The sequence below is a fragment of the Geospiza fortis genome, unplaced genomic scaffold (assembly GCF_000277835.1).
Source record: "Geospiza fortis unplaced genomic scaffold, GeoFor_1.0 scaffold237, whole genome shotgun sequence".
Lineage (NCBI taxonomy): Eukaryota > Metazoa > Chordata > Aves > Passeriformes > Thraupidae > Geospiza > Geospiza fortis.
Window position 1 is genome coordinate 3,870,961 of NW_005054319.1, and position 28,000 is coordinate 3,898,960.

The window sequence follows — 28,000 nt, forward strand, 5'->3', positions numbered from 1 at the left end:
ATGGTAATAGCAGTGATCGTAGACATCGAGATCTACCTTTCTCTGGTAGTTTCCTAATTTCAGAATTCCACCCAAATACTTTGTTATTCACTCTTGCAAGAGTGCCTGCAGGATGTAAACTTGAAACTGCAGGGAGCCTATGCATTGTTTAGTTGTGTTCATACCTGCTGAGCTATTGTTCAGTGAGGTGTGTCTTTAAGTAAAAAGCAAAGCTGAGCATTTACAGGAAGGCACTTTTACAATGGCTGTCATTTGGTTTGAAGATTAGCCTTGTTTATGTGACTATCAGGAACTGCGGAAGGTTTAATACCCACACACAACAAGTGGAAATTCAGGGCTTCTTCCTCTTCAGCCAGCTCCCTGCTACCAGGCTGCATAACTCACACTGGTCTCATGTGGTGGAAGGAACACAGCAACTCTTACAACAGATTCTCTGAGGATTTAATGACTCAAACCACCAGAATAAGTTTCTCTTATGCTTTTTTCCCTTGGAAAGTCGCTTTTGCCAGCACTGAAGGTCTCTGCATAAAAGATGTTTCCAGTTGCCTGTTTTGTAAATGTTTCCCTTTATTTCCATTCATCCTAAATAATAGAAAGCTGTAGGATCTGATCATGTGCCTCCTCTTCTCGTTAATTATTCTGTTCATGAGAGGTAGTGTGTCACTGGAATATAGGACACACGATTGACAATTAGGAGGCCCTGTTTGTGTGCCTCACTCTATGGGCAAATGATGTGTTGTGAACCACTTTATCGCTCTCAAGCTCTCTCTCACTTCATGATGTTTATTTGGATTAAGACAAAGGTTTTATTTGCATGCCCTTGTACACCAAGGCAGATAAAAAATACTGTTATTTTCTGAGACTTTTGACAATTTTAAGTTCATTGTTCTCCTGATGAGAAATTTTTCTCTGTTCCTCTGTCCTCCTTTTTGAGAAGTTTTGAGATCTGACTTTATTGTGTGACTTGAAATTTTGCACTGGTGTTCAGTCCCACTCATTTTTGTGACCTTTTCTTTGGGCTAAAAGAGAAGCTATAAAACTGTAAGACAAGGTAAGAAAAAGTAGCTGTACAAATTGATTGGAGTTGCACTTGTCCCCTATAACTTCTGAAGCTGAATAAAATACTACAGTAATTTTAATTTATCTGAAATGTCTTGGTAATATCAAATCTATAGCTCATTCTGAAGAGGGAGTTGCCTGTGACAGTTTCCCTTTTTGATAAAATGCTCTAGATGCTTCTCCTGGACTTCAAAGACAGGCAGTGGTTACCTGTGGTTAACTGTATTGAAGGACCACTAGAAGCATGGCCAGGTTTTTTGTTTGTTTTGGGAATCTAGTCTTCAATAGAAAGCAAAAAGATCACATGTTATGCTTTTTTCCTAATGCATGAAAGGGAAATAATCTGAGAATTATTTCATCAGGTCCTCTTGGAGACGTGGCAGGGGGCTCAGGGAGAGTTAAGTTTTTCTATTGAACACAAACCCTTGATTGAGATGAGCCTTGCCCAGTGCTGGGAGGATCAGCTGATCCCCATAAACCAAACTGGGAAACCAAGATTCCAAAGGGGAATTTCCATGCCGAGGTTTTTGCCGTTTCTGGGGCGTTCACGTCCAGGGACTGGCTCTGCTGACAATCAACCTCTGTGGCCTGAAACCCTTCCAGAGCCTGTCTGGGCTGGAGGAGGAAAGATCCATGAGCTGTGCTCCTTCCAGCTGCTGCAGGCACTGCCTGGAAGCTGTTTCTTCACCTTTCCCAGTGGTTTTTTGTGTACCTTGAGCAGATGTGATATCCTGGAGCTCTCCCTCTGAGTTCCACTGGACCTGCTGTGTCTGCAGAGCATGGTCTGTGTCTGCTGTACACAAATACCTGCTCTGGGTCAAGAGGTCCAGTGAAAAACAAGAGCTGTGGGAGCTGCTTCAGAGAGGGGAGCTGTTAAGGGTAATTTTAAGGGTTTGTTCACTTCCTCCTGAATGAAAACAACTGACAAACAAGTGCAACCACTGGTTTGAAATCTGAATTAGAAGATGTCAGGAAAACTGGAATCTTTACCCCTGGATGCTTAAGACAGTCATTCCAAAAATCAGTACTTCAAGGCCAATAATTATCATGTTATTCTTAGAATTTTGGGCTAGGTGGCAATAAGGGGTTTCGCTCTTATTTTTTGTTTTGAGGAACAGAGTTAGCATAGGCAGAATCTTCCAAGATTATTTTCAGTATAGAGTGTCAATTCAAGGTGGCATTGAGATTCTTATTTGCCATGGGCACGCCCCATCGTGGTACATCTTTTTTTCCCCATATCCTTGAACATACAGAACTCTTTATCCCGAAACAATCCCCTAATTCATCTTTTTTATTTTTTTCCTTGTGATTCACTGACTCCATGTAAGTCAACAGACACCGTCTTTAGTACACAGCTGGGAAGAAATAGCAAAAAGTTGGAATAGGAAGAAACAACTTTCTCCTTGGAACAAGTGTCTCACAGTCAGAGTGCCTCAGCAAGGAGGAGAGCAGCAGCCACAGCAGCAACACTGACAGCAAATTCCAGAGCTGGGACAGGAGGAGGGATGTTCCCAGACACCAGAGCCTGAATATCCATCCTGTTCAGTTGTTAGAATAGCCCTTGGCATTGTTGGCTCCACCTGAAACAGCTTTCCCAGATGATTTCTGGATGTGGTTTGTGAGTTAACACAAATCAAGGGCCTGGGGACAATAGCTGGTTTGTTTGCAGTGATTGCATTTGGGTGGGTGAGAGTTTAATGGGACAGACCAGAAAACAATCCCAGTTGCATTTAATTTGTACACAAAGGCAGTGAGGCCAGGTATTGTTGTTCTGTGGCTGCTTTTGATGTTATTTATGGTATACTAGTATTGGAATCTAATAGTTTTAGATATTTTTTTAAATATCTGTATTTTTACTTGATATGACTGTTAAAGTGTTATTTGACTTAATCCTTCACTTTTTATGTTCAGCAGAATCCAGGTATAGTGCTGCCTTTGAAAAATAGTAGAATTCTGTCTGCATGGCCTTGCCTGAAAAACAGTCAAATGTGACAGTATTGCTGTTCTTTTTGGCTCCACCTGTGTACTAAACATAAATATTTTCATTCTGTTAGTAGTACAACAGACAAAAGCTTGATAGTATTTCACTTGTCTTGAGTCTTGTATTTCCTGTAAACAGAAAGCATCTGTTTTGAATTCCTTGAACCTGACAGTTCTGCTGCATGAACAGCAGTGAGTGGTGTCATAAAAGTATTGCCATAAAAATAGTCAGAAAAACTGAATGGTGTCTACAGGAATCTCACAATCTTCTTTTCATGACAGTATAATTTCACAGAGTAATGTCACAGCCATAGTTTTGTTAGGAGGATTCTGGGGAAAGGAGGTCCAGAATCTGCAGGTTACAGAATTTGCTAGGAATGAGAGCAGTCCTGCCTGGAGCTGCTGGATTCCAGATTCTCATTGTTTCAGCCAGTAATTGTATTTGACAGTGAAAGCAGCTGCAGTGGATTTTTTTTTCCCCTTCTATTTAAATAAGGTCATAATTTTCATTTTCTTTCTGAAAAAAACATGGCTTTGCACAAATTTCAAACAAACAAAAAATACAGCAAAAAATCCCGAAATGGCTAATTTCCCTAGATGCATCTGTAACACAGAAACCACAAAGAATGTGAAACAGAGATCTGGTGTAATTTTTCTTCTTGTCTTTTCTAGCATTTTTTTAAGTTTAGAATCAAATCTTGAACCACTGTCACAAGGTTGTCTGAATTTATAAAACAATTAGTGGATGAAGGTTTTTCTGTCATTCCAACATCACCTATCATAAAAGATGATCTTGCACAAGCTTTCATCACACACTTGATATCCTTCTGTATTATAAACAGCCAGACTCCTTGTTATCCCCCGTTGCAATAGTTTAACTTTTTTTCCCTGTTTGTTGATATTAAATGCTCAGTTCTTCTCCCTTCCATCCTTTGTTTTCCTGTGTCTCTCAAATCCTCCAATTTTCATCCATCCATGGACTTCTCAGTTGTGAAGTAGCCCTGAGTGACACTGAGGTTAATACTGACACTCATTGTGGAATTGCCTTGGTTATAACACAAATTTTGTTTTCATTCACTAGAATGTTATGGAACAGTTCAATCCCGGGCTGAGGAATTTGATAAATCTGGGGAAGAATTATGAAAAAGCTGTTAATGGTAAGTTTTCCAGGTGCTACATTTAGAAAGAATGTTTAATTCCCATTGAAATATACATATTGGATATGAGGGTTTTGTATATAGGCCTAATTCTCAAGTAGAATTTTGGATGTGTTTAATTAAGAGGGAAAAAACCCCAACTAACAAGCACAAATATACAAATATATGCACCTACTCTCCAGCCTTCTGGGATTTTTCCACTGTCCTGGAGAAGTTGCATCACAAACACTTAAGCACAGAGCTCCTGCAAAATAAACTGAAAGTGGGTTTGAGTAACTCACATTGGAATAATCATTTTGAAAAACCAGAGTTATGTAAATTAGGTGTTATTTTTTTTCTCTGAAAATACCTTCCAGAGGTATTTCACATTCTTAGATCTGTTCCAGATCTGTTCCTGCTCCCCTACACACGTCACTACTTAAGTAACCCTGAGTACAGAACAATGTGAATTAGTTCAAGTTGCAGGAGTGGATTGATTTGTTGTTGTTGTCAATACTAATCCTGATGGTATCTTTTTCATTGAGTCAAAATCAGAATGAATTTTAATTTGAATCTAAGGACCAGTCTCTCAAACATTTTAGAATATAATTGACTTCACAGAAACAATCTAAGTAGGGCTTTCCAGGACTGGGCTCCAGACTCCCAGAGCCTGCACTGTGGGACCTGTCAGAGCTTGCTCCATTTCCCCATGCAGACCTGTCAAACTGCTTGATACCATATTAAAACCATGTAAAATCTCTCTAATTTTGCCTCACTCAAGCCTGTGGCACATCAGTCCTCTGAGAAATGGGATCCTGCAGAAGTAGTGCTTAGCCAGACATTGAAATCTCTCTTCATGCAAATTTTAGACCTGGCTTGAGAAAAACATAAAACCAAAGCCTGCTGGAGATGAAAATAGGGAAATGTTGACTTCATTGTGGCAGTGCTTAACATGATGGATTAACATGTGGTTACCTAGTACCTGACCTTAGGAATTACAGGTAGTACCAGAAGGAATAACAAGTGTTTTCATATTCATTTGAAATATCTCTATACCAGTTTCTGCTTTTCACACACTTTGCTGTTGATATGTTACATTTGGGCTCTTGTTACATGTGCCTTCAAGCCTAGCTGATAAGGCATATCTAGCACGAATGCTTAATTTCAAATGAATATTTACAGTGTTGCAACAACTGTTGCAAAGTCATCTTTGGACTCTCATAAGAATTGGTAATCTTTTCACCATCAGCTCTGAGTGGTGTAAATAGATCTGTAACAAGCAGTAAATACTCTTGCTAATCAAACACTTTGCAGCTTTCTAACAAAAGTATGCTAGAGTATGCTGACAAAGAACATAAAACTTACAAGAACTCCAGATATATTTATAATGTATTTTTCTACACTTTGAGGACAAAAGGTCAAAAGACCTTCCCTTTCTGTAGAAATAATTTATATTCCATAGTGCTGGTGAAGGGACTATACAAGCAGGGCTCTTGATTTAGCTTGGTTAGCACAGGGAAAATCACACATTTCCTTCCTTTTTAAGTGCTTGTATTAGGAGAAAAGAGTGACTTGGGGCTGTCTTGAGAAAACACAGATAGGAAGATTTGGACTGGCATCAAATCCTCTTGTGCAGGTGGCACACTGTTCCACCAGTAGCACCAGGATAATTCTTCTGCTCAGAAAGTTTGAATACAGAGCACCTGTGAGACAGAGCTTAGACAGAAATCACCCTTTCTAATGCAACAGCCTCAAAGAGAATCTTTCTTTGATTTGGAGAATTTTCAGGCTTCTCGGTGAATATACTGTTATGCAACAAAAGATGTCACCTTGCTAGTAAAAACTCTAAAATACAGACCTGTAATTGGCAATTATATTCCTCTCAGGAAGAAAAGCACCTTTAGAGTCAATAGCAAGGCTCTGCTTGACTTTCACTTTAGGTCAAGAATGTCGTACTACAAAAAAATTATGACAAATAACTTCAGTAAGTTATTTTTCACATTAAAGCTTGCCAGTTTGTCCTTGTTATTTCTTTTCTTTGTGGTGTGCAGATCAGTTCTAGGCACTGAAGAGGCCCAGTAGCCACTGTGGCTCTGTTCCCTGTGTGAGATGTTTCTCCCACTGGCCTCCCTGTAGCTCCAATCCCCACATTTCTGTGTTCATTCCAGTGAAACTGGCTGTGCTGTTTAAATCAGCCCTAACGAGGAGATGATTAACTGGGAATCACTGAAACCTCATGGTATATAATATTGGTTCCTGTAACAACCAGCTTTAGAGGGAAAGGATGATTTGTTTTTGAGGGGCTCTTGGGACAGCTGCAGGTCCCTGGTGTCATGGCCAGTTGCCATTTCCCTGCTCTGGCTCAGCACTTTGAGGAAGTTAGGGATTGCAGTTTGGGTTTTTCCAAGAGTTTTCTCTGTACCAAGGACCTTTGCTGTGTCCTGACCAATGGCTTATGGCTAAGCCTTCCCACTAGATGCTGGATGCCTGTGGGTATGCAGGGAGGCTGGAGCTAAATAACAGGCTGAAATGTCATTAATGTAGTCTGGAGTTCTCTCTTTGTTTCCTGGTTTCACAGATCAGCAGGGAGCACAGGGACTTTGATAACTTTCTCTGACAGAAGGAGTTCCTTGTAGCCATGTACCCCTCTCTTACTCTGTGCTCTGGATGACAAGACTTCATAGGATCATACATTAATAAAAATTGAAGATATTTTGATTTTTTTTAACAACTGTGTTTTTTCACTCGCCCCCAGGTATGGTAGTCAGCAGATTCTCCAGTTTCTAAAGAATTAGGTAAGTTAAAACTCATTTTTTAAATTACTCCAAAGTATAACCTTTAGTTTTGCTTTCCTGCTGGCAGCTCACAGAACAAATGAGAAGTAGATAAGGATCAGTTAAAGTATGTTCTACTTTTATGTAACACAGGTGGAAGGGATTAGATGCCTTTAAGGCATATTATTTCTCAAGACTCTTACAATGTTTTGACAAATTTAGCTCTTTTTTCTCTCCTTTGGTGAATATATCTTCATATGCATTCAAAAGCATGTATTTTTAAGCTCATATAATTCTAAAGTAAGTACCAAAAAACATATATCTTGATTTTTAGTGCAGAGGTGAATGTTGAAATACTTTTGCAACATAATATTGGTATGAGAAGTCCTCATGTACGACAGCAGTTCTACACTAAAACAATTTTCTGGTTGAGTGTCATTGTGAAGGGTTCAGTTTTACTTCACTACTTTTGATCAAGTGCATCACTAAAAGTTCTCAGGTGCATTTATATTTATTTTCTACTTGAGCTTTTGAAAGAGAAACTGTAGACTCAAAGACAGATTAATTTTACATTAATATAAATCCACTTCAAGTTCTGTACTCTCTGAAAATAATTTCTGAATATTTGAAAGATCAGCAGCAGCACTTGACCTTGACAACTTCACTTCTGTAGGCTGAGCAGCATAATTGCAGCACTGGGCAAGGGAGTACAAAGCATTTGTGATATTTCTGACAAAAGATTCTCATGTCACAGCAAAGCAAAGAACTGGGACCAATACAGCAAAGGATAAACATTTGTTTAACGCCTTCATTTGCTGTTTGACAAAAATAACTTGATGATGTGTTGCCTCTGAACCTTTGATTTTGGGCAATGTAGGACCCTTGCAGTGATGTAACTTGCATCTCCTCCTGTAACTCACCGTAGTTTGTTAATTCAGCTGATTAGCATGGATGGGTTAATTTTTCTTTCATATCTCTGGAGAAGTAGAATTGAGGGGGCAAATCCCTGGGTGGGCCCTGGTTTCTGTGTGGCTGCTGCATTTTCATGGTTTGCTCTGACAGCACTTGTGGCTGAGCGCTGAGGGCTGGGAGTGGTGGAACAGCAAACAGGGCAGAGCAAACAGTCCCGACAGCAGCTCCTCTGTTTGCTCTGCAGGCTGTTTACAGAAAGCAGAGCTGCTGCTGTCAAACTATAGAACAGTTAAAAGAAATGGCTGTGCAGAGTCTTATGAAATAGCAGAAAAGGCACAATTACAGTTTTTGCAATCAAGCAGTTGGTCAGATGCATGGAAGCAGCTGATCTATGACTTGTCACTGTGGGACATTGTCTGCTTATTTGGAAATATTATTATTTTTGGGTAATCTTCTGCTGACTTCTGAAAATAGCTGGTTTTCCCTGTTTGGGACAACACAGAATTATGATTGAAAATGTATTTTTGTTTAACTATGAATTGCATCCTGCAATTACAAATCTTTTTCAAAATTTGTAATACCATATTGAGAAAACATGGCCTTCTTCCCTGCTTTCTGTTCACCTGCTGCTTTAACTGTTAGTACAGAAAAATCTATTCTTCTTAAGGCAAACAGCAGCCCTGGATTTCTCCCAACACACTTGCTGATGGAATACTTAATTTAGAGATAAGGAAAGTCAATGAATGCTGGAAAAGGCAGGATAATGTGGTTAGGAGTCTGTGACAGATCATTTGCATTTTTGAAGAAAAAGTCTTACAAGTTCTGAAGCTGGGGTACAATATTGGACTATTTACCAAAGAAATATGATACACCCAGGTGACTCTAAAAGTATGTGCTTGAAAAGAAAAGTATTTACTGTACACTTGGTGTTGTAATTATTAAAACATTATTGCAGTGCATGCTGAGCAGTATGGGGTGGGTAAGGACAGATCAAACTTTGCCCATTCTAACTCCAGGGGAGCTGCTGCAGCCCCTGGTGCAAATCTCATCCAGGAATTCCTTTAGACTTGCCAAAAGACAAGTGGTTGACCACTAGCAGCTCTGTCATGCATAATACTTCTGTTATCTCTGCCAAATTAGAGGTGGTTTCACAGTTCAAACCCAAACCTGCTGGGTGACCTAGAGTGCATTCACTGCCAATGTGATGTAAAGATTGGTATCAAACCACAGCCAAGCCTTCCTCCCCACAAGGAAACACAGAACATGGGCTTCTGACATGAGACAGTAAAAGGGACAAACAGAAACAGAATAGAAATAAAGGAGATTTTTTTTAAGTAGAGGGTGGAAAGCAGAGAGGCTGGAGAAGTCATGGGGAAAAAATCAGGTAAAAATGCCAGAAATCCTTTCTTCTGTTGAATGAGATTGGAGCAGAAGAGGGAAATGAGAATGAAAAGGAAACCTGGATATTCCAGCTGATTCAGAGCTTTTGTACTAAGTATATCTGTCTTTCAAGTCTGGTTGAAGCTCTCTGCATTATTTTAATACAGAATAATTTAAACAAATTGAGGAAGTCGAAGAATGTGCTGCAGTCATAACACAATCCTTATGAATAAGGGATGAGTTGATTGAGTCAACATTTTTTCTAATTTTGTATTTCCCTAAATTTCTGAGCTTGTAGGATCTCAGACTTGGCAATGAGCATTAAAAGAACAGAATCTGAATTTATGTGCTTCAAGCTATCCTGCAGTGTGGAATTTGCATACCTCTTTTCCTAAGCACCTTTTGGAAATCCCTCTAGGAACAAAAGATAGAAAACAAGAAATTGCATGTTTAAAAATGTTAAGATTTCATACTGTTCAAATTTCAGCGTACCACACCAGCACAAAATGCTATGTTTCAATAATGCAATAAAATAAATAAACCAATTTCACATAGACATTTCACCATGTTGGTAAAATAGTAACTTTCACGTGTTGCTGACTGTTTTTGTCTTGCCCAAAACACAAAGGCTTGTCAGGCTTTGTCACGTCAATTTTTAGTGCTTATAATGTAAATAAAATCTCCTCTAGTAACACGGGCTGTCTCTGTAGACTTCACTTTTTCCTGCTTGCCTATGGAATTCTGCTTCTCATATCTTCCCAACTATCTTCTCCAGCACCTGACAGTTATTGTAGCTACATCTCATTTTATAGTGTGGGTGTAAAGTCCCACTCAGTTTGTTGTGTAGCAACGGTATCTACAGCAGTCACCCACAATTACATTATGGATCTGTACCCAGAGCTTGTTGCTCAAGAATCAAGGAGTGTAAACTATTAATTGCTTGTCTAAATAGAAGAAGAAAGAAAAATACTACATTGCATGGTTTTGATCAATGGAATGGCAGAAGATCAGTATGTTAATAGAACAATCAGAGGAGACAAAAGTCTCTCCTAATCTAACTAAGACTGATAATTTATTTAAAGATTACTCTGGTTTACAGGCTGTTTTTTTATAGTTGCATTGTGTAAAAACTTAATTGGAAACAGGTATGCAAGAGCTTATGCTCATCTGCAGTCTAAAATGTAAGAATTTGGGAAAATTTGGGTTCCTTTCAGAAGAATTCTTTTGGTTAAAAACTACTACAAATGATCTAGAGAAGCAAGTATTGAAGTAAAAGATTGCACTTTGTCTTGTGACTGCTACAGCAGAGAGAGGAGGGGAGAAAACCCCAAAACTGCTCATGGTGCACAGAGGAATTCTTTCCTGACAGAGGGTGAGCCCTGAACTTGGTGTTCCTCTCAAGCACAAAAGAACAGACTGTTCTTCAGGTTAAAAGATAGGATTTGAACACATTCAGAAAACACTTTTGCCTATCAAGTGGTGTAATTTTAAAAGTCTCCATAACTTTGCCCACAACTGTCCACTTGTGCCATTCTCACTAGTCAGAAAATCAGGCAGAAAAAGAGAATCCCATGGTTTAGGGTGAATGATGCTAGCTCAGCTTCCATTAAAATAAAAAGGGGAGGGAGGAGAGTTGCTGGCTTACTTTAACACATATACATTGACCCTGTCAGCTGGAATCCTATTTCACTTGGAAAGATGACACCGGCCACTCTTCCCTTCTCCGGCTCATTTCAAGCTGGAGAGGAGAGATCTGACATCCTGCCCACCTCACTGCATCCATGGCATCCCTGCATCCCAGTGTGCTGCCTCTGGAATGGATTGTGCTGGGCAGAAAGGAGAGTGAAGTGTGCCAGCAACTGCAGAACCTTTAGCACCTCATCTGGTGGAAACTTCTGGGAAACCAGCTTAGAGGCTGCAGTAGTTAGAATCAGGCCAGCTTTTCCTATGGAGCATTAATAAAAGAGTATTCTGCTATATTTATAATGGAATTTCACATGAAGAAGCCACTCTATTCCTGTGCTATAAAAGGAGACTCCACAGAGAGCTGTCTTGAAAGGGAAATACAAAGTATTTGTGGGGTTTTACAGGAATAAGGTTTTGTATCTTCCAGTTATGCAGTAACATCCCAGGCTTGTGCCAAACAAACCTCGTCTGCTAAAAGAAAGGTGGAAGGAGATGAGCCAGTCTTGTGTGTAAGCTGTGTAATATTTCCCTGCTGGAATATAAACCAGAAATGAGGCATTCAGGAAGCACGGTGAATGAGAGGTGGGTTTGTTACTGAGCATAAAGAATGTGTCTAGAAATGGACGCTGCAGTTTATTCTTACAGAACTACCGAAAAAAAAAGTTTGTTCTGTATACAATTATATTGTTGTAAATTTTGTTATGAAGACTTCCAGATAAGTTACACATTTTCAGGTTCTAGAAATGGCTGATGGGAGGAAGCAGAATATGAAAATAAATACACAAGGCCTTTGGTAAAGACTGCAGTAGCAGCAGAGAAAAAAAGAAGACAGATATTCACAGGATTTCAGTGACATTTTTCCAGCTATTTTTTCATGTTAAGTTAGATAATAGGTTACATTTTTCAGTCAGTTTTAATATTTTATTCCCCACCTGCCCCAGTCTTACTGCACCTTATAAACCAAGCTGATTCTCCTGGTTTTAGTCAGTGATAAGCTGGGGTGTAACACTCCTGCAGCCCTGCCCTGTCAGGGTGGCTGTGTGGGGCTGTGTGGTGGTGCTGGCACCAGGACTGGTGTCCGGGCAGCTGCAGCTGGGGGAGCACCTGCCTGTGTGCCCTGACTCTGGGCTTCAGCTCAGAAACCCCTGATGATGCTCTGAGCACACACCCTCCAGGGAAAAATGCATATTCAAAACACCTGCAATGAGTGAGGCTTGGTATCTTCCTGCTGCACCTCAAAGGCCTGAGGAAATAGTGAAGGGACTCCTGAAAGAATGTTTTCTCATTGTGTTGGAACGGGTAAGTTCCATGTGAGCCTCACTCACATCTCTCACACTGCAGTGCAATCCTGGGCAGGTTGCCTGGAGCTCACCTGCGTGTCCATGCTGTGTTCCCTGGGCTGTGGCCAGGTGTGGCTGGCCCCAAGTGACTCCAGGTGTGTTCTCCCCCAGCCTGAACCCCCCAAACCCAGCTCCATCACCGGGGGCTCCTTTGGGGCACAAGGTTGTTCTCTCCCACATCTCTAAGCTCAGGATGCTGAGCAGTCCCAGCCTTTCCTCACCACCAGCCCCAGGTGAAATAAGCCTGTGTTGAGAAAATGTACTTCTTGTGCTGTCAGTGAGAGGAAAAATGGAAAGTAAATGAGGAAAATAACGTCATATTGGTAGCTAGCTTGTAAATCCTTTAGTGAAAGGATATATTTAGTCTGTACGGTCAGCTCTTCCTGCTCAATTATTTCTCAACAAAAAAAAAAATAATCCTGTACCCATTGTAGATGTCACTACCAGTCCCACAGGGCAGGGCAGGGAACCAAACCGATTGTCTTGCACTTCTGAGTAAGAGAATTTTATCAAAACTTTTGACTCAATTTAGATGTGAGGTTTTTTGGTTTGGGGTTTTTTTGGTCACTCCTAAGACTGTGAAACTCAGTGGCAGTTCCAAAATGCTGTAATGAAAGTTGCAGTGATTCCTTGTGGTTTACTGCATTTCATGTAACATTTATAATGATGACTTAAATATTTACCCTTTCTGGTACTGGAAACCCATAAAAACTTCAGTTTTTGCTGGTTAGCATGATTTGTTTGTTCCATCCCTGGTGTAAAACAGAGATTATCTCTCTTGTATGATCTTCCTTAACTAATCTGCCTCAAACCAGCAGGGTTTCGGGGATTATCTCTCTTGTATGATCTTCCTAATCTGCCTCAAACCAGCAGGGTTTCATCCAGGCAAGTTCAGGCTCGTGGCTCTATTGTAACTCATTTTCTTTCCACCTGCCTTCTGTGAAGATTACCAGTCCCTGCACAGCACTGCAGCTCAGGTATGAAAAGCTGTGGTACACAGGGCCTCCAAGGCCCTATGAAACATGAGTCCCTGACATACAAACTTTAATGGGTTTATATGTTTGGGTAAAAAAAATAATAACAAAAATGCCTGCAGCAGACTTCATATATATTAGTAATGGAGTAACAGGTGGAAAAACAAGTTTGTAATTTTTCATGCATTATTTACATGACATATACTTTTCCTTTCCTTTTTTAACATTAAAATTTAGTTTCTGTGCTTACCAATCATCTGAGACAAACTGAATATTTCATGTTGATTATCATCTGTTCAGTGATATAGTATGTTTAAAAAAAGTCTAATCTCTGGTTTTTTTGACTAAGAGATCAAAACATCTTGTGAGAAATGGGGGAACTCAACTGCAGACTGAACTTTGCTGAATCTGCAGTAAAGTCACATTCCTCTTTAGAAAACAATGTGAGTTAATGTTTTTGTTCCATTTAAAACAGGAAAATAGGAGCATCACCCCAAGAACAAACTCTGAGTAACTGGAAGTCAAAATGGTCTTGTTAATCTCATAAGTATTCACTCTTGTCTAGCCTTATGTGGGAATAAATCAAGGATTAGCAGTTCACTGCCCACTTTATAGCATGGTATGAAGTGTGCAGTTCTTTCTAAAGTCACCTGTGTCCAGCTGAAAGAATTTGGCATTAATTTTAGTCTTGGTAAAGTATATTTAAAAAGCACGTTGATCCTTGAGTTTAACTGAATATGGCTTATAAACAGGCATTGACTTTCTAAGGTATAAAGAGCTGAGCAGTATTCTGTCTCTTTTAATATTTAAATATCCCAGAGTTTTAAAGAAAAATAATAATTTTAATTCAAGTAATTAAAATTCTATCTTCTGTATTGGGAAAGTCCTTTGTTAGGTGGTCCTGAACTATTTCACATGATCATCAATGAACTTTTAGGACAAGAAAAGGGTGACTATATATAGTTCTGATCCTGGGCTACAAAAGGAAATGATATCATAAGAAGTGCTAGGCTACTAGAATAGAAGTGAACTGTGCTCTATCCCTTCATTGTTTGCTTAATTATGAAATGGGAAAAGGATCTTTGAATAAGAGGATTCTTTGATTCTGTTTGCCATGCTGAGAGCAACGTGTAACCTAATGACTGGGAAGTGCTCAAGAGAGCATTGCCAAGTATGTGTCAGTGAGAAACAGACAGGCACTTGTATGGGGAGGTTCTATATGTACAGGCAAACGTGTACATTGCAAAATAAAGCTAATATTTGGGAAGGACAGAACTTAGTGTACAGCATTTGCTGTAAAAGTGTAAATGCTAAAAGTCCCCTTTGGTCCTACAGATGCATCTTGTGCCTAGAAAGTTCTCTGTGCTGGGTAAGCAGCTGTGGACTCCTGGCCAAGTGTGTTGGCTGTGCTATAACTGGAAAGAATTAATTGGACTGGATAAAAACAGAGGCTGAAGTTTTAGGCTGTTTTAGGTTGCGGTATTTGGGTTTTTTTCACTTGAATCAGATGAAAATTTGATTGTGGTCAAAGACACTTAAGAAGTCAGCATGGGCTAGAATGCATTTTTCAGGAGCTCAGCAGTGAAGTCCTGTGGGAAGGAACAAGTGGAGCACTGGGAGTTCATCAGTTCAAACACCACCAGTGCCCAGCCCACAAAACTAGCAACAGTGTCCTGCACAATCCTATTTATTGCTTACTGCTTCTGTCTGGACATGGAGGCAAGATACTGAGACTACTTAGACTTGGGCATCTTTCAGGACTGTTTATCTCTTCTGTATCAATGAGACTGGGAAGTAATTACTTCTTTCCCTTAACCCTTAATCTCTTTTAAATTAACTCACTTATTTGCTTGTTATATCACAGAAACATTTGTGTTGTTCACAGCCCTAATGAGAACTCTGCATATTTTTAAATTAATCTCAGAGTGCCATTTAGAATGTGAAGTTCTCCTTACTTCTATTTTTATTTTATTTATGTATGGCTCTAGCTGCCTCAGGGTATTATAGCTAACATGTTGAGTGGACTTACAATTATTTACTATACTTTAACATCTCTTCCCCTTTTCTTGATTATTCTTTATTTTTTTTCTCCTCTCCTTCACCTTCTGCAGTCACCTTCACAAAATGGCACTGAATGGTCATGTGTCAGTGCCATTTTGTAAAATGCATTACAGGGAGATTCACTCCTGAATTCCTGTTCCATGTTTGCTCATGCAGTAAGGAAAGGCAGACTTGACCTAGTCCTAGTGATTTATGTGCATATTACTATTAATTCTACAGATGGGGGGAGTGTGTTAAAGCATTCTGGACAAATTGTATCAGAAGAAAAGTGCAGTTAGAGCTGGGCAAGTTTTGCATTATTTTATCCTTCTTTATGATTTTCTTCCCTTATATGTTAAATTCCATTAAACCTTTTGGTTTCATTGAAGCATCTCTTGCACAGTTAAATCCTTCCTATCACAGAATGATAAATTTAACATGTTTGAAGCTTGGCAGATGTTTTGTTCAATCATATTTATTTATTTGTTACACTGCATTCCTTTGAAACTTCCTATTTTACTACCTCCTGGGGGCTGCTGTTTTCAAAGGACTTTATTTCTAACTTTCCCATGTCATAAATGCCTTTTTTCTGGGCAGAGGGTGACCTGGAGAAAAGAGCATCTTGCCAGCAATAGCAGCTAATAGCACACTTGGAGTGTGCTGTCTCCATGTGCAGCTTTGACTCAGCCTTTCATTCTCTTGTTTAATAGAAATAATTATGTGGTTTCGTCTCTAAATCACAAAGGTAATCAACCTGCCCTGAATACAAAACAGGACAACAGGAGGTAAATGAGTGATATAATGAAGCATTTTGCCTGTTCCCAGACATCTAAAAAAGTCTCACTATTAAGAGACTTGAATTTTTTCAAGAGCAACCTCCTCTAAATAAAAGAAAATTGAATTATGTTTCAAGTAAGCTGATGTAATTAATACTTTTATTGATTCTAATGTAGCTATTTGGTATTTAAAAGTTTAAGTGATTTTGCAGGTAGCTGTTGATACTTGTTTCTATGACAGAACTCTATTGATTGAGTTCCATTTTTGTTTCTAACTTGAACAAATTCTTTTAGACTTCACAAGAACAGTCAACATAAGGTGAAAAGGTAAATAACCTGAACAATCAGCCAGTGCAAACAGTGAGGTTGAAGTGTAACTTCTGCAGAAGTCCTGGCCTTACAATGACTGTTTCTGAGGGAAATTGCTTTCCTTGGCTTTCATCTCCTGGGCAAGACAGCCTTTCAAGAATTTTTCTTGCTCAGGGGATGCTGTCTATGGAGAAATGACTGTATTAGTTTCTCAATAGAAAATATAGATGCAACAAAACAGCTTCCCAAACAGCTCTCTAGTCTGTCATGTAAAACTGAACAAACTTTGTAATTTTGTTTGTATTTCTTGATAATTTTTCCTGCTTTCTTTTATCAATATTTTCCTTTTTAAGTTGTAGATAAGTATTCACAAAACTCTTCTAACTTTAAAAGTCCATTACAGTCTAAAATGTATCTTTTGAGTTGAGTTGGTGAAACAGAAACAAAGTGCATTCTCTTCTGGAGCCTTAAAATAACACTGCTCACCTCCGTTACTTCAAGTGTTTGTGTAACTAATTGTATTTACTTTTCTATTGCATGTGAGCAACTAATTACTATTGCACCTCTCACTTCTCATAGTATTTATATTGCTGTAGTCACCAGCAACTTTAAATATAAACAAAAAAACCACAGCACTGTGGGCTGTACGGAACTCAGAAAAAAAAAATTAACAAAATAAAAGCACTCCTCTGTCTCTATGACTGTGAATTCCTTTTCCTGCTAGTCAAGGGCTGTCTGTTCTCACTGCATTCCAATTCTTTCCTCTAAGTGTCCTGCAGTCTGTTGTGCAGAGAGAGAAAGGGGTGGGCACTGGAGCAGGAAGAGGGATTCCTGAAAAGCCAGGAGAGACACGTGTGCTTCCTCCTTTACCACCTGATGTTTCCCCATAAACAACAATGCAGACCCACATTTTATAATATTTAGTTGAAATTCTGCTGTGTCATTCTGCTTCACAAGAGATGTGGCTCTCGTTTCAAAGAAGCGAAGATTTTGAGATGATGTAAACGGAGAATGACAAATTAGCAGGAAGAAAGGTGGTAACACATCCATGGGCATGAGGAGGCTTCTGCCTGATGAGAGAAGGTTACCAAGTCACCAACCTGCTCTCTGGGAGACAGGCTTGGGTGTCTGTGCAGATGAGAAAGAAGATCAGAAGGTTCTCCTGAAGAGTTCTGTCATTCATTTATTGAGCCAATTTTTTAAATTATTGGCATCTTTTGGGAGCTTTTCTGAACAGCTGAATGATCTGAAGCATTATGGGATTATAAGTTTTTGCTCAAGGGTTCTCAAAGAATATAGATGGTAGAAAACAAAATTAATACAGCAGTGTGTTGAGCACTTAATGCATCCTTTCTATTTTAACTCAAAAAAAAGGAAACTAGAACTGCATAAGATGGCAAATAGGAGGGACACACAGTCCCGTGCAGTGACTGCCAGTGATGTGCAGGAATTACAGAACTGTGGTCACTGTAGCCCTGCCTTGCACAGGGACAGCACAGCTGCAGGTACCTGTGGCAAATCCAGCTGGGACAGCTGCAAGGGCGATTGAGGGATACAAGGATCACTGCAGGAGGTGTACCAGGGAACCAGCTGTCAAACTGAACCTGCCAGTCCTGCCATGCAAATGGAGTGCCAGGAAAACACATCCCTAGTCAAGGCTTCCACATGCAGCCCAGTTTGTGGATCTGATCCCAGCAGTTCCAGCTCTGGTAGCGGCCCCTGGTCAGGAGCTGGGAGCAGTGACTGCTCTGATTTGGGTGCAAACTGGGCCCTTCAGCTGCTCTCCTCACAGTGCTGCCACCTCCCAGACAGGGCTGGCACTGTCTGTGTGCCCGTGCCAGGGCGGGGAAGGGCGTGGTGCTGACGTGGATGTGAGCAGCAGGCAGGGTGGTGTGGCTGGCACAGGCAGGGTGAATGGCTGCTGCAGGGTGATGTGGCTGGCACAGGCAGGGTGAGTGGCTGCTGCAGGCAGGGCAGCACCAGCCCGTGGCTCTCACTGCTTTGCACGTACAGCCACACCCAAAGATGGAGAGATGTTTGCCCTGTATCCTCCTGAAGCAAGATGGAACAGTTCAGCTTTCAGTTGCTCACAGTCCTGACTGGGCTGTGTGGGTTTGTGCTGGGAGGCAGCAGAGCAGAATGGGATATTCAGGGTTTGTTGTGAGGATGCTGAGGAATCTGCTTTGCCTTGGCTGTTGGTTAATGCAGCACAGGTGGGAATTCCTGTGTGGAGCAGGTCTGTTTTAGCAGGTGTGCAGTGAGGGAACTGAAAGGTTGCTTTGTTGACTCTGAAGGTGCAGTAACCTAATAAATATTGAAGTTTAGTTTTCAGACTATGAAATGGATAGCAGCTATTTGGGTAGTAACAACTTGTGTGCTATTCTCTGACTTGGCAGAAAAGAGGCTGTTAACTGAACCAACAGGAGCTGCTCTGGAGAGAAGGAAGCATTTCCTGGCACTCCAGGGCCCTTTTGCATAACAACGCATGATTAGTTATTCTTCTATCACCTATGTACTGCTTGGTTTGTCTGTGGCCAGAGTTAATTATTCATTTCAGCTGCTGTGATGAGCAACAGCAAGAAATTTCCTACCCCTCTTAATATAACCATTAATGAGTATTTAGTTAAATTTTTATTTTATTACTGCTCTTTGTTAATTAACTTCAGAAGTCTAAGACAGAAACCAATATAGTTCTATGTTTATCAACAGGCCAAGTTCTGGTAGAAATCTCAAGAACACACAAGAAACTTAATGACAGTCTAGAGGAGAGTGTAAGTTAAATAATTTCTTCTAATTAATTTTGCTTGTGAAATTATAAACTACTTTTGCCAATTTTAAATAACCCTTAATTAATTTGTTTTTAAAGTTCAAAAAATTTCATAAAGAAATTATATCTGAACTGGAGAAGAAAACAGACCTGGATGTAAAATACATGACTGTAAGTACATTCAATTCTAAAACTCTTTTTTTATTTGTCTATTTCTCGTCAAAGAAGTTTTTTAGATGTTGTTTCCCAAGATTTAATTAATTGATACAACTTTAATAGAAATGCACTTTATATATATAAAGATGGCCAAAATTTTCCTGCCTAATTTAAGTTTAAAAGGGAACCCCTGAATGACTTCATAGCTCCTTATAGAACTACAGCAATTGCTGAAGTCATTTGTTGTGTGTGAGCAATATCTGAGATCACAGTCATGCTTTTCAGTCCCTTACCCAGATACAGGGCTGAGTGCATTATGAAATGATGTAAATGCTTTGATTGCAGGCAACTTTAAAAAGGTACCAAACTGAACACAGAAGCAAACTGGATTCTTTAGAGAAGTCTCAGGCTGAGCTGAAAAAAATCCGAAGGAAAAGCCAAGGAGCACGAAATGTAACGAAGTATGAGCACAAAGAAATGGAGGTCAGTGCATTGTCTCTTATTTGTTTCTTCCTCTGTATGAGAACTGGTCAACAGAAAAAGTTAATGGTTCCTCAAAGCTGGTGTGTGCTAAAGGCACTCCTGGAGTTTGTACTGCAGCTGCAATTGAGCTCTCACTGCTCCAGTGTACATATTCAGAGACTTCTGGTTCCTAGATTTCATCCTCTGACCAATAATTGATCTGTAACTGCACCTTTATGCAGAGCTCTACACAGGGAGCCAGCTGAACTATGCAAATTCAGTAGTAATTTGCTATAGAGTCATTTCCCTAAGCAGGCAGTGCCAACTTGTGTTACTGCCTTTGCTACTGCCCTTAATCCAGCATTGCCATCTTGAGGTGAAATCTGAAATGGCAAGACACTGAAGGGAAACTGTTTTAAAATTAGTAAATCAGATTCTCATTGTCATGTGTCTCTCTGAAAATACTTGCCATAGATATTTTTACTTGCATGACACTTGTACTTCGTGCTAGCTTATGTATTTTTTCTCCATATCTATTTTAATTTTCAAAGAAACCTCTGTGTATAACACAGTACAGTAACTCTAGGTAACAGCAGCTCCTATTTCTTACAGCCTGTCTTTTAACCTGCTTTCATAAGAGTTGAGGGTTTTTTGAAGGTTCTGTGTCTGAGTTTGAGGATTAGCATTTAATGAATCCTCATAATCTCAGATAAATATAGTTCAGTCTTTTTAGTAACTCATATCCCCCCCTCCTAAATGAAGCAGAGATTCATCCCAGCTTTGTGTGAATAAATGGAGCTGTGGTGGTGCAGACAAAGGTCATTAGTCTAATTTAAACACACACCACACACCCCCCTCAGAACCCCTAAATAGGGTACTAATTGCCTGTAGGAACAATGTTCATTCACCTGATGAGATTACAAAGTCAGATCTGTGCAGAAAAAGAGAGGGACTCAGAAGTAGAGCCACCCTATCCCACCCTGCCTTTCCAAAAGCTTTTCTAAGGCTTTTAGAGTTTACTTAACTAATTGGATATAGCATCAAATAGAACTCAGAGGCTCTATGTGATTTTTTTTCCTTTTTTCCCTCAGTATCTGGAAACTGTGAGCTCTCGACAAAGTGATATTCAGAGATTTATTGCAGAAGGCTGCAGAGAAGCTCTCCTTGAAGAGAAGAGAAGGTTCTGTTTTCTGGTTGACAAGCACTGCAGCTTTACCCAGCACATGCACTTCTACCACGTTCAGGTCAGTGCTGTGAGCATAAACAGAAATCCAGGCACACAGGAGTATTGAGTGTTTCCTGCAGCATGTAGACCAGACTGTCAGAAATAGCTAAGAAGAACTGAAGTGCCAGACAGGTGTTGTGCCCAGTTCACAGAAAATGCTTACAATACACTATTCTATGAAATGTATTGTAGCAAAAATCAAGGATTACTGTGACTTTTTTAAAATCATATATTAAGAAAAAAACACATGGACTGATCAGGTACTTCCAATACCTGACCCTGCAAAAGAGATGTTTTTACAACATCTTATTTGTTTCAAAGAGGTATTCCTTAGAAGAATCTTAGGAAATACTTCCATTTTGCTGGTGTAAACATTTTGGTATAATGAAAGTTACCCGGTAGATTTGTGCAATTTTAGGAAAAATCTTATCTTAGACAAATATCTTTTAATTTGGATGCAGTGTGCAGACTTCCTAAAATCCAAGCTGCCTGGGTGGGAGGAAATCTGTAGTGATGCCACCAAAGTGCCTGAAAAAGTCAGAATGATGATAGATGAAATCAGGACCCCTGGCTCCACGCCGGTCTCGGGGACGCCACAGCCCTCGCCGATGGTGAAGAGAAACACCCTGGTAAGCTGCTCCTCATGGGGGTGGAGAGGCTTCAAGAGGTTCTGCTGGACCTCAGCATGGTGTACCTCAGCTGGAATACACTGGGCTTGGGGATGGAACCAAGATCACTAAGCTGAAGCTCTGCTATGGGGAATATACACAGCAGAGAAGGGACGAGCACGTGTCCAAGCAGGGCTCAGTTCTCAGCTGGGTGCCCAGGGCTTCTCCTGAAGCACTTTTGTTCCAGCCATTCCATTTCCTACATTCTTGTCTCTAAGTAATAGCATTACATACTCAGTAGTTCAATGTAAACTTAAGAAAAACGTTATTTTCTATTTTCTTTTCTTCTTCATGATTATTAGTTTATTGGAATGCAGGTGAAATTCTCATTTCTGCTGGTTCATATCTGTGTCGTCATTAGTTGTTGAAGTTCTAAAAGATTAAACTTCTAAACAAGAAAAATCTGGAGATCATCATGCTATTTGCAGAAAAAAGGTTATTGTAGCCTTCCCAGTAGCAAGTGTTTATCAAACACTTACAAACCTTCGATCAGCAATTCCATAGGAACACGTGGGCTTTATGTCATGTTTAAATGGGTATCCTTTAGGAATATTTAAGCATTGCTCTCTAGAATTTAATCTTGCAAAAATGTTATTGCTGTTCCCTCAGTATTGTGATACTGTTGTTTTTGTGGCTCCAGATTGGAAATGATTTTTACCCTCAAGAAAATGCATCCAAAGTGCCCCCAGCCCCCACAGGCAGGGCGTACACGAGCCCACTTGTGGATATGTTCAACAATCCTGCAACAGCTCCCAAAGCACCTTCTGAAAAACTGAACCACTCAGCAGGTGAGTGTCCTGCAAACTGGGTAAGTGTGAATGACAGCCTGCAGTGTTCAAAATTACATCAGGGCTGCTCTGCTACTATGATGATGTGAATTTCAGGATGTATAAGGAGTAGGAAATGGTCTTTACAAAGGATTTATATCATTTACCTAATGGGAGAGAGATGTGTTAAAGGCAGGTCAGGATAAGTCATTTCTATTTTAATTACATTCTGTGTGTCAATGATTTAACCCAACTGAATTGCTCTCATGGCTTGAAATGTTATCAGCAGAAGGCATTCCACGATTTTGAACAGGACACATCTGAGTGTTTCAGTGCACAAACAAACACTGACAGTCTCACTCTGGCTTACTTTAAGGGCATCTAGCAGTAAGGGAGAAATGCACATGGGACAAGAGGCACACAGTCTTGTAGTTCTTTTCCTGAAATTTAAAATCCTAATAAGATTTGCTTCCCAAGTGTCTAATATATTGATTTTTATACTTTCTGTGATATGCGAAACAACTAGGGCTAGACCACAGCATAAGCAATGCAGAACTCTTCAATGTGTAATAGAAATTCCAGCATTTCTTCCTTTAAATTGTCAAATAACATACAGTTTTAAGCCCTCCTTTATATTTTCTCTGATAAACATCTGGTGTCCAGAAAATGCTGAGTATCTGCAAGACTTCTCAATGTCGAAGCCGAGTGCTGAGGCACAGTTGAAAGCGTCAGTTGGATTTTATACACAGTTCCATTTTTCAGAAGGGAAAATTTTCAAAGGTCTTTTACAAGTGTGATTGTTTAGTACTTATCACGCCAAAAGAGGAAAGAGGTAGCCAGTTAAAACTCACAGAACTTTTTCTGCCTGTTGGTTCCACTTTATTATGCTGGGTGTGTGCATATAAAGGCATATGCAGTTAAGAACTTCATGGTGATAAGAAACATTGGCAGTGAGAGGTGTCTAAGTACAAAGTCTCCATTTTCACTCGAGTTTTCCTTTATCTTTTTCCTCTCAGATTACTAATTGCAATTATTTCTGTGTGTCTCATTTTTTTTTCTTTTCTTGACAGAGAATTCAGATGATGCCAGTTTATCACGTTCAACTTCTGTTGCCACGGGATTGAATATAATGAAAAGGCAAAAAGTGAAGACAATCTTCCCTCACACTGCTGGAAGCAACAAGACATTGCTCAGCTTTGCCCAGGGGGATGTCATCACCCTGCTGGTGGCTGAGGAAAAGGATGGCTGGCTTTATGGGGAGCACGACACAACCAGACTGTAAGATAATCATTACCCACCTTGAACATGAAGTAAAAGTGTGTCTTACCAAATTATGCTAGCAGATATTAGTAAATGGTTTTCAACCTTTTTTACTGGCTATCACTGACTAGGGAGTTGGGGTTTCCCTCTAAGGAAGAATCTCTGCACATACTCGGTTTTACACACTAATTTGGCATCATCAGAAATTGGTTTTTTCAAAAGTTAAATCTGTTTGCTGAGTCTACTGTTGTATTTTGAAAGATCTTTCCAATTTTATATAGTATAAAAGACCTTTCCCTTTACAGAAAAGGATGGTTTCCATCATCATACACCAGACCACTGGATGAATCAGCAGAAGAAAAAGCCTTTGCCCCAGTGCCAAGGTAACATTTTGGGTGGCACTTGCAGAAATGCCCAGATCTTCGCTAACATTTATTTAAAATGTTATTTTTGTGCTCATGTTCTCTGAGGTTCAGTAACGTGTACAGTTAATACTCTCTAACAGCCTGTAGTACAATGCCTTAATTATGCTAAGAATGTGTTTTAATGGTTAGACACAGAGCCAAGGAGTAGCTTTGGAACAGCCTTAACTCAGATTCCCCCTGGCTCCAGGACACTGCACCATTATTCACTTCCTGCACTTCTGAGCTTTCCTGGTGCTGCAGAGAAGTGCGAGGTGGATTCTGGCATCTGAGAATTTGTTGGTTTCTGTCTTGCAGCCCTGCACCAATCCGAAGTGTTAGCTCTGTGAACCTTGTGGAGAAGGGAGAAGTTGTCCTCCCACCACCAGACTACCTGGGGGCTGCACAGACAGACAGACGGATGGAGCCTGCCAAAGGTGCTGCTGTGAAAACCCCGACGGACAGAGCGGAGCAGGCAGGCCCGGTGAGTCAGGGAAGCCGAATGAACCCAAACGCTGCACCCTGCTGGGATGGGCTCTGAAATGAGCCCCTGGCAGCTCCCACCTCACCTACCTGTGCTGGACCTCAGCCCTTTGACCCATCTGTCTGCAGGAGTATCAGGGGTTTTGGCATTTCAGTCCATCCATCCTAACAGGAAGGGAGAAGAATTGATCAGGGATACGACTGACAGGAGCAGGAGACTTACCCTGCACAGCAAAACTTCTCAGCCATGGAATCTGTTCAACATGAAAAGAAATTCTCACAGAAAGCAGTACAGATCCATCACCTCCAGTGATGTTAGAGCTGTGGGGCACAGTGCAATACAGCAGAATAAACTGTGTGTTTGCAGCTATTGCTGAGGGAGAGCTGTACTAACTCCTGGCTGTATTCAGCAAAGCTGCAACTATGTAAAAATGTTTTGGGAAACCCTTTTTTCCCCAATCTAAATGTTCCTACAGAAAAGATTTGCATTTTTTGGGGGAGCCAGAACAATTTAATATTAGCATGTCTATTTGAATCCACACTCAAGTGGGTTTATTTCTCAGTAATGAACATTGTAGTGTAGGAAATGTGCAGTTTGTGCAGTGATGTTTCTGGGACAGTGTTTTCTGTGAGGAGTGAAGCTTTGCTGCTGCATAAAATGATTAGCAAGAAATACGACCTAAATCTCAGTGTTCAGTTACTTTCAAAACAAATATCTGGGAACTTCTAAAATTATTCTGAAGACCAACATCTGTATTTTGACATATTTGTAGTTTTCATTTTTGAATGAAGAAGCCATGAGCCTTGGTGTAATGTCAGAATTTCTGGTGGCTCCCTTAGCCTGTGTTGCTGTTGAGACCTGCAGATCAACATGGCCTTCAAGTGTGATTATGTCCAAAGCCCTTGGGAGGTGCCAGTCCAGCAGGGAGAGTTCTGTGCCTGGGAGCAGGTGACTGACTAAAGAGCTTAAAGAATTACAGAATGCGTGAAATGGTCTCAGGATCCCTGCACTGTTCTGCTGGGGGCACTCCATTCTCAGGAACAGACACCTTAAGGCCTGTTTTGGTTTGTGGTGTTTTAGGTTAGGAGGTTTAGGAATAAATTTAAGGCTTGTGGACTAACATTCCTGTTAAACCAGAAACTCAAGAGGAATGGCAGATCAGTCAGTTGGCAGAGCTCTAATTAAAGCTATACAATCTCTTTGGAAGCCAGAATGGAAACTAATAGCTCCTAGGAGTGGAAAACAAATACATCTTTTCTGATAATCTAAATTTCTACAGGGAAAGCAAGACTAAAATAAATTAGAGCTTCTGGAGTATAGAACAATGACCACTTTTGTTGAGGCACCTCCTAACTCACAGCAGCTGCTGTGACCCCATCTTAGGACAACTCTAGAGGAGAGCTGCTGCACTTGCAACCAAGTGTTTTGTTCCAAAGTCACTATTTATTTTCATTCTTGCAGAACTTCCTTGTCTTTCCTGCTTCCGTGCAAGTCCCCAAGCCCCACATCTCCATAGGCTTTGGAAATGAGCCCAACATTATCCTGGGCTGGCTTGGACATTCTTACAGGATTTACAGACATGTAAAACAGTCTGCTCACTGGGCCTCCTATGCAGAAGCAGGAAATGATTCAAGGCATCTTGTTTTTGCTTCAGAATACACAGAAAAAATAGCTCAGGATTTCAAGGAGAGATGAGGAATGGTTCTTGACAGTTAAACTGTTCCTGTTGTGCTACACAAGACAGTAATATGCACACCAGTATCAATTATAAAAAAAAAAAACTTTAGTAGTTGACATAGCTTTGTGGAAGGTTGATGTTCAGTAAGATCTAATTCAGGCATTTGTTAATTTTTCTTAATTTTAAGGGTTAATTAGGCCTAATTCTAAGGTCTATTTATAGCTGATGTACTTGAGCAATTTCAATGGAGTCACAAGCCAAGCATGAGTTAAGAACCTGCTGAATGAGGTCCTGAAACACAGCGTGCCTGGAATGGAAAGCCTGACAGGCTTTGCTTCAGCACTGAAATTTGAAGTATTAAAACCAAACTGGCCATACAGATTAATTACAGGGCCTGTTTCCCTTAGTAGGACAGCAAGATCACCTGTTGCATATTTCTACAAATTCATGTGCTTTTTTTTTTTTTTTACAGAAACCTGACATGAATGGCATTATAAAACCACCTTTTCTAAGGTAAAATAGTTTTACACTCATTTTGTTGTGTTTTTACATTGGCTTATTTTATTTTATTGATTATAAGGGGAAATAAGGATGTTTATCATTAATTTCTCTCTGACCTTTCCCAGTCACTGCTAGAATTTTAGAATATGGCTAAAATTAGTTGCACTTTTCTCAAGGGTGGCTTCAAGTGCAGCACAATACACAGGCCCTTCTCAGAAAAACATGTTTCTCCAGTAGCTTGACAGGGAGCAGGACTTAAAACCCTTCTTTAACTGACTTTCAGGGTTAAAAGCAAAAATCTTTGAAGACTGGGAGCTATTAAAAAAAGTCCAGATGTAACTGGGCATTAACTTCCCATATTTTTGGCTCACTGAAAAATGATGCTTCATATGTAACCTCATTTTAAGAATTCAAGTTAAACTAAGAGTTGCACAAAATCTCCGAGTCTCAGAACCAGAACTTACTGTTTGACAATGAAGAACCTGATGAATAAATTTGGGGTTGGATTGCAGAAAGCCTTCAAGTAACTTGATGCATTTCTTTTCAGTGGAGAAAACCCCTTTGCAACGGTGAAACTCAGACCCACAGTAACAAATGACAGATCAGCACCGATTATCCGATGAACAGACGGGTCAGACACATCTGCTTCCTCCTTACCTACACCCAGTTTCAGCAATGACAATTACCATCTCAACTTGTCCTAAAAATTTATTTAAATGTAATTACTGTACAATAGACACATACTGGAATGGAGCTCTGATGTTTTTTAAACCTGTAGTTTCTAATGAGGTAATTGCTTTGGGCTAGTGTTTGAGCACTTGGGCTTGATTTTACAGTATGCCTTTTTTGTAGTAGGAATTGTGAAAATACTGGAGATAGTTTGGATACTCTAGTGAATCAGAATAATAGCTCAGAATTTTTGGCATTCATTACTTGGAAGCTGCAATGGTAAGTTCTAGAATATAAGCCTGCATATGCCACCTAAAGAAGATAACAGTGATTTTTTTTTTCAAACAGAAGAATGTAACAACTGCCTTATTCCAGAATAGAGAATTGCCTGTATAAATGATTATATGTTATTTTGTGTAAGAAAGAGACCTTAGGTTATAAATAAATATTTATCCCCTTAAGAATAGACAACTTGTAATGCCTTGCTTAAATGTTCACACACAAATTTCAAGTCAACAGAAACGCATCTGCAGTCTAATGTTACACTGTCAACACACTCTTCAATGATAACTTTGTCTTTAAAAACTGTTGTCAAA

At 40.0% G+C, this 28,000-nt stretch overlaps 1 protein-coding gene across 1 annotated transcript; it reads left to right on the forward strand.

Annotated features, from left to right (window-relative positions):
* BAIAP2L1 (BAR/IMD domain containing adaptor protein 2 like 1) lies at positions 1 to 27,872 on the forward strand. Its single transcript, XM_031056568.1, has 13 exons — positions 1 to 45; positions 6,940 to 6,970; positions 19,076 to 19,137; positions 19,233 to 19,304; positions 19,635 to 19,772; positions 20,843 to 20,995; positions 21,438 to 21,605; positions 22,285 to 22,432; positions 23,482 to 23,689; positions 23,977 to 24,054; positions 24,391 to 24,556; positions 26,707 to 26,747; positions 27,283 to 27,872. Exons 1-13 carry the CDS (start codon positions 1 to 3, stop codon positions 27,356 to 27,358), a joined length of 1,386 nt encoding a protein of 461 aa, XP_030912428.1. The 3' UTR covers positions 27,359 to 27,872.
* The last annotated feature ends 128 nt before the right edge of the window (positions 27,873 to 28,000 follow it).